At 47.8% G+C, this 7142-nt stretch overlaps 3 protein-coding genes across 3 annotated transcripts; 1 reads left to right on the top strand and 2 right to left on the bottom strand.

Annotated features, from left to right (window-relative positions):
• Positions 1-2474: 2474 nt before the first annotated feature.
• On the bottom strand, positions 2475-3219 carry TGAM01_v203612 (hypothetical protein; the record flags this gene model as incomplete). Its single annotated transcript, XM_018808536.1, has 2 exons — positions 2475-3035; positions 3088-3219. 2 exons carry the CDS (start codon positions 3217-3219, stop codon positions 2475-2477), a joined length of 693 nt encoding a protein of 230 aa, XP_018658317.1.
• A 406-nt stretch (positions 3220-3625) lies between these two features.
• Positions 3626-5239, top strand: TGAM01_v203611 (hypothetical protein; the record flags this gene model as incomplete). The annotated part of the gene is made up of 3 exons (XM_018808535.1): positions 3626-3904; positions 3980-4966; positions 5024-5239. 3 exons carry the CDS (start codon positions 3626-3628, stop codon positions 5237-5239), a joined length of 1482 nt encoding a protein of 493 aa, XP_018658316.1.
• A 180-nt stretch (positions 5240-5419) lies between these two features.
• TGAM01_v203610 (hypothetical protein) lies at positions 5420-5812 on the bottom strand (the record flags this gene model as incomplete). The annotated part of the gene is made up of 3 exons (XM_024549244.1): positions 5420-5598; positions 5654-5740; positions 5794-5812. 3 exons carry the CDS (start codon positions 5810-5812, stop codon positions 5420-5422), a joined length of 285 nt encoding a protein of 94 aa, XP_024406082.1.
• Positions 5813-7142: the final 1330 nt, after the last annotated feature.

Here is a 7142-nt window from a genome sequence, read left to right as displayed (position 1 = left end):
CCTGTCCAGTGTTTAGCCCTCCTACCGCAGCAGAAACTGCCGGATTGCTTATTGCACTTTCTGGTGCGGAGCATGCTCTAGAGGTGTTGAAAAAATACATCGTCCCAACACTGGGTAAAGCCGTTATCGACTGTGGCAACGACACAGCTAGAGGCGCTCTCCTTAAGATTATAGGGTACAACTGCATTCTTGGCACCATTGAGCTGTTATCAGAAACCTTTACTCTTGCTGAGAAAACAGGCTTCGATGTGGCGCTGTTTTACGATTTCATCCGTAAGATATGTTTTCTATGTTTCAGTGCCTCTCACACTAACCAATGCTCTTTATAGAAGCTTGGTTTCCCGCAGCCGCCTGGATCAATTACGGAAAGAAAGTCCGTGACGGATCCTTCTCGAGGGGCACGGGTTTCACTCTTTCCGGGGAGATGAAAGACGCAGCACATATACGGCGACTGGGTGCAGAGACATCGACGCCAACTCCAATTATTGATCAAGCTTGGAACCATATGACTGCTGTTAAAGCTATTGGCGGTGCATCCCTTGACTGGAGCGCATGTGCTGCGGGAATGCGCCTCACAGCCGGCTTGCCTCCTTTTTCGGAGACTTCTAAGAAAACGGCAATTAGAAAATACTTTAGCAGTTGTACAAGCTTGAACTATTATCTTGTTTATCCGGCTTGCATCATCACACCTAATTTTTTCACGTATAGTTTAATGACGAATTATATTTTACGAGGTGTAGTATCTAACATAGCCCGCATAAGCAATTCATTTCGCCAACATATGCGATATTCGTCCAACCCAACAACATATGGTCCGGCAACTAAACTAACCGTATAGTAAGATGCCACTTGGATTGTCATATAGCAGCATGATATCTAATCAAACTTTAGCGACTACTGTATTTTGTGACTATTTCAACGCACTTGAAAGGCGCCTCCAGCATATGCCAGTGACCTACCCCTGACAACACGACCTGCCCTGCAAGGTTATCAAGGTCGGATACAACCATCTCACCAACGGCAACTGACGAAACCTTGTCTTCGTCACCACTAACCACCACCGTGGGTGTCTGTATACATTTCCAGTCCGGAGTATAGCTGTTCTTAAGAGACTCAACAGCCATTACATAGCCCGCAGGGCTTTGACGAGTCAGCATTTCCCTACCTAAAGCCACTTCCGCATCCTTCTTTTCCAGGGATTCCGAGGCGAATGCGTTAGAAATAACCGTATCAGCAACGGCTGCCATAACGCCTTGACGAACTGTTTCAATACGTGCACCCATTGCTTTCTGGCCCGCATCAGGTGATGGACAAACAGGGCCAAGGAGTACCAAAGCTTTGACTAGTTGCGGATGCTTTGCTACCAGTAGAAGGGCTATGGAGACCTCGAGGGAATGCCCCACTACGACAACGGACTGAAGGCCAAGAAGTTTGACGACCGCTAAAGAATCAATGAGCCGCTCTGTACAGGGTAGCAAGAAGTCTGGTGATCTTACATACCTTCGCAGTCATCCACGTATGTATCGATGTTCGTCGTCTGCGGGGTAGAACTTTCGCCATGGCCAGACCAGTCGAATCGCACCAAATCAAAATTGGTCAGATGACGAACAAGCGATATGCATTGGTGGTACCACCAAGTCCATGAATAAACAAAATCGACAGCCCATCAGGATTGCTCTCTCCCTCGAAGAACAACTTGCCTCTGGGGCCATCGAAGAGCCCGTAGGAACGCAGCTGAGATGCCATGTTTCTTCTTTATTGCTTTTTCTGCTGTTTGCTGTACAAAGTATTACAGTATGTTTGAATATTAAATGAAATGAAAAGCTTTTTACCTCGTCTGGTTTGAGTCTACAAGCTGGTTATTAAGGTCCTACAGACCACGGCCCCCTTCGGCATTTAGACCAGCTACGGACAAAGCGGCGGTAAGATGCCGGAGGATCTATCCTTCCGCTTTGCCTGCACTTCGTCATCGCTTGTTTTAGTCAAAGTAGTAACAGAGCATCCAATAGCTCCCTAATCATTGCTGCCAGAGAAGTTTTAGCAATCGTGCTGTGGTAGCGTTTCTCACTTTTAACAAGGCTGCAAACACGACCTTGTTCACATCTATCATATGTGGATACTGAGCTTATGTTCTTCTCAAAGTCGCGTCACGGCTTTTCTCACATAGAATCACAGTAGTGAGTGTTTAACAAGAAGCAAATGTAAACGACCTTTTCGGTTTAGTATGGGATGCGCAGGGCATCATAGGTTGTTATTGCTTTAGCAACTCTTCAGTAACTGCTTAACGTTGAAGACATCTAGTCAGAAAATGAAGCGAAGCCACATAGCAAAGGCTATGGCCTCCTACATTCTATCGCTTTTCTTTCGAAACGCAAGTACATTGCCATATCTCAGTAGATATCTATTAAAAGAGCACAGAAACTACATGTACTCCCTAGTAAACATGGTCTTTGCTCAACCCTCATAGTACTAACTTAGTCAAAGTTATCAAACAGTGCAGCTATGTACTCGCTATACCCGCGAATGCTCTCCGTTGCAATTTTTTCTGCATTGCAACCATCAATCAGTAGACGTGGAGCTCTAAGGAAATCCCGTACATGCGTCGTAACATCACTAAGATCTGGAGAGGCCTTCTGTGCCTGCGTTATCAGAATGAAACTACCATCCAGCTTCAATGCTTCCGAGGTCGTGTCGAAAACCTGAAATACGGCAGAGAAGATGAAATCTGACGGGTTTGGGAGGTTGGAAAACTGCTTCAGCAAGCCCAACTGTGGCGATGGCGATGCAGACTTCGCCGAGGCACCAGTCGATGCCGCCCACATTTCCAAGCCGATGGGTCCTTCTTTCGACGAAGTGCAGCCCATAAATGTTAGTCCACAGAGTAGATCCTGGCTTGCTAGCTGGCTGAATACCGTAAATGCGCCAACAAACAGTTGCGGAGACTTGTGCTCGTCGAGTGGGAACGCGAGTGCAACCCCTCCTAGATCGCTGTCTCTTCCTTGTTTATTAATGTACACATTGCCCACGTTATCTTGCTGCAACAAGTCAGTCAAAGAGCGCGTTTTCAATCGGACATTGGGATCATACACGAAATTCAAGTCGCTCAGCCGCTGCATGTTGACGAAGGGCCCTTCGCATTGCTGTATTTAGTGTGTCTTCATCTCCCTGTTTGCTGTACGTGCGCTGAAGAGTATCGAGGGCCTTGACGAAAGACGACATTTTGGTGCTGGGATTTTTGCGCTATCTAGGTAAGTGAAACCAATGCATATGAGACAGTGATATACAAGCAAATAAATCGTGAGACGCACTCGCCACCCCAACAATTGTGCTGGCGACCGAATAGCCGACTGCGAAGTTGGCACGGAAAGATGCCGGCGCACTAGATCAGCTGCGAGATGCTAGTGTGAACGCTTTCGCAGATCGCATGGATGGTAACCATATGGTGGCCCACAAATTGTAGATGTGTGGAGATGACGAGCGGAACTTGACCGGAATATAGGAAAACGCAAGCATGCCTCTCTTGAGTTCGATATATTGCGTGGCCCAGGAACCTGGTCGGGAGCGTGAGTGAAGGGAGATGCATCGACCGCTAACTCTTTTGCACCGCAATTCCCAAGAGCTGAAAATGTCGCGACCAACCCAGTATGAGCCCAAGTTGCATGCGGCCGTCGAATCTTCTCTACCTTGCGCGAAGGTGGCAGAGTCTGACTTATTGGTGGACCGTGGCCGCCTAAACTATCTCAAGGCTCTCGTTGTGCTGGATGATGATCCAACAGGAACTCAGACGGTTCACGGTATCTCCGTCCTGACAACACACTCCGAGTCCATACTACGAACACAGCTGAGGAAAAGAGAACGTGGATTCTTCGTGTTGACAAACACTCGTGCACTTCATCATGATCAGGTTGGCAGGCCCAAACAATCGCAAAGAGCCCATTTCCCACCACACTCTCTGTTCATTTGTAATAACTATTGGTAGGCCAAAGATCTTCTTCGGGTTATCTTAACCAATCTACGCGCCGCTGCATCCAAAGAGGGCGTAGAAATTGAAGTCGTGACAAGATCTGATTCATGCCTGCGCGGGCACTTCCCTCTGGAGCCAGATCTTGTAAATCGCATGATCGATACTGTGGATGGATGCATCCTGGCACCGGCCTTTTTCGAAGGCGGCCGTATCACAATCGACGACGTGCACTACGTACGCGAGGGTCCTATGCTTGTACCAGTTGCTGGTACGCCATTCGCGAAGGACAAGGCTTTTGGCTTCCAGTCAAGCAATCTCCGAGAATGGGTTGTTGAAAAATATAACAAAGAAGGAAAACATGCCCCGGACGTCACAAGCATAAGCATTGAAGAACTGCGACATCCAGATGCGGTATCTCGAGTTGCTTCCAAATTGGAGCATCTCTCAAATTCGGCGCCCTCGACAGCAGTTGGCCTTCCATTGATCATCATCCTCAACGCAGTCAACTACAACGATATGGCGACCTTCATCGCAGCCAGAGCAAGAACGGATGCGAGATTTGTCTACCGAAGCGGTGCAAGTCTTGTTTCGGCGTACCTTGGAATTGGGAAGTCACCCCCGTTGTCACCGAAACGCTTATTCGAAGCGTCCAGTACCCGTGGTAGAGGCGGCTTAATCATTGTTGGGTCTTACGTCCCCAGAACCACAGCACAATTAGAGCATTTGCTACACAAGAATGTGGAAACTTTGAAACACATCGAGCTCGACGTCAGTCAGATCTTAGCGGCTTCTTCAGACGAAAGAACAGATATTGTGAGAAATTGTTCACATCTTGTGAATGACGCGATTGCTGCAGGAGTGGATGTTGTCGTGAGCACAAGTCGAATCTTGCTAAGCAGTGATGAGCCATCGGAAAGTCTAAGCATGGGTAACACAATTAGCGAGGCGCTTTGCGACATCACAAGATTCTTGGAAACCAAGCCACGATATGTCATTGCTAAGGTAACCAAATTTGGAGATTCTACACCTAATTCTGGAGATATGGCTGAACATGAACAGGGGGGCATCACTAGCAGTGATATTGCCACCAAGGCTCTCGGCATTAAGAAAGCTACGGTACTGGGCCAAGTTGCCCCGGGAATACCAGTCTGGGAACCAAGCGAGGATTGCTGTCCAAAATGGCCAGGACTCCCATATGTAGTTTTTCCTGGGAATACTGGGGAGGATGTCACTCTAGGCGATCTTGTATGGGCATTCCGTCACGAATACAATTGAAGATATCTCATTAGGGTCAAGATAGCCATTTGATAATAAATTGTTGAAAACAACTAGATGTTCAAGAATGAGAGAAAGACTATTCTATATTTCATCATAGACGTTCCGCTTAAAACTCAAAGTCGTAGGCCAATGTCTGACTACACAACGCTTCGCGAATCTCGTGAACCCTACTCAAATTCAGCCTCCGAGTAGAATTAAAGTGGGAGCCTGTGACACAAACCGTTGATGCGCTGGATGCTTGCCGTACGTCACAACATCTTCCGGCTGTTCTAGGACTGCGATGAGGCCCATGTCATATCCCTGGGCTCGATGAGCGGTAACTGGTAAAGGAGGATTGGCATCCCATTTCAACAAGCCTTTGTTGGTATCAGCATTTTTTCTTGAAAGAATAGAGCCTGAGGAGATCAATACCAGGTATTTTTCCCACCATAGCGGCACCCAGCTCAGACCACTCTGCGAGCTGAGCTTTGCTGATATTAGGTTTGAGCTTGAAAAGAACTAACAAGCTCCGTCAATTCATGTTACCATCATCGTAATCCGCGAATACCCACCAACGTGATATACCGCCATTGTTCACTTGCAAATTCGGGATGTGTGACACTTGTGTCAAGAGAGCCTGCACTAACTGAAAGAATGTGGGAATTGGGATAATTGTACCTCTCAATATCGACCCGGTATAGCAAAACGTAGTTTGCCACTTCTCCAAGGGTTGTGAATCTGTCTGAAAGAGAGGATATCAGCCTTGGGCATGTCATTAGTCTAGCTTCGGCCCAGCCCTTCCCCGGCATTAGACAACTTCTAAATACAGTAGAGTCTCCACTTGTCTGGCATCTTTCCGCCCAAGCCGGCATCTTTCCGACCGTCGGACATACGAGGGTAGCTCAAGAAGACGACTATGGTTTGCATGGCTACTCTCAACTGGAGCATCTAACTCCTCGAAAACTATCTCTCCGCGGTAAGAAAATAGTCTGCATGGTCCACTTTTGAAGTTTGCTACAGTATAACGATATAACTAACCTTGATCATCTTTTGGTGCGAGACAGAGACCCGCAGAGATTCGTCACTCGTACAGTCGCCTGTGGCACGGCAACAGTCCAGCCCACAGCGAAGCCAGGGGAGAAGATACGGCTTCGCCTGTGCCAACTGCAGGAAACGCAAGGCCAAGTGTGATGGATCCTTTCCAGTGTGCAAAAATTGCGTTACTGCTCATGAAACCTGCAGCTATGGCAAGTTAGTATATCTTGCACAAAGTGGTCACAATGCTGATAGGCGATGCGACAGGAGACCATCGGTTGCATTCGCTGTCTCGCTTCAGCGGCAATTGAAAGCTTACGAAGATCGGTTTCAGCAACTGCGCACCGCCAATGAAAGTGATATATCCTCACTGCTGTCAAGTCCAGTAGTTGTTGAAAAGCCGAAAGGGGGGCGGGCACGAGCACCTAGTCCAGCCAACCCCCGACTCTTCTGGGTATCTTGCTGGGCTCGAAGCGACCGATTTTCAAGAAGAAACTTCCATTGGAATAGATGGTCAAGTTTACTTCTATGGTCGCACCAGCCTATATCATATTGATCCACAACAGACCCCCCGAGACGAAGCATGGGATGATAGCAGCCTTGCATATGGGTCAAATACTAGACCAGAAGCGCAAAACGAAATGGCTGCTTTTCTAACCGAGATTTCTCCTGTGCTGCATGAGCTGCTGGCCACATATTGGTGCTGGCCTCACCATCTGCATTGTGGTCTAGTCAAAAAGGTGTTTCTTAGTCAGTTGAACACTCGCTTGAAGTTCACTTGGTGCCCGCTGACTCAGGTTTCCAGGAGATTTGCATACTCTTGGCCCGTACGTTTCGCCTTTTCTTCTAAGCCTTGTATTGTCGCAAGCTGCTCGATATTCCCCAC

Source organism: Trichoderma gamsii (assembly GCF_001481775.2).
Source record: "Trichoderma gamsii strain T6085 chromosome Unknown Scaffold_9.2, whole genome shotgun sequence".
In the NCBI taxonomy this organism is placed as follows: domain Eukaryota; kingdom Fungi; phylum Ascomycota; class Sordariomycetes; order Hypocreales; family Hypocreaceae; genus Trichoderma; species Trichoderma gamsii.
The sequence above is the reverse complement of the archived record's forward strand: the minus strand, read 5'-3'. Positions and strand labels throughout refer to the sequence as shown.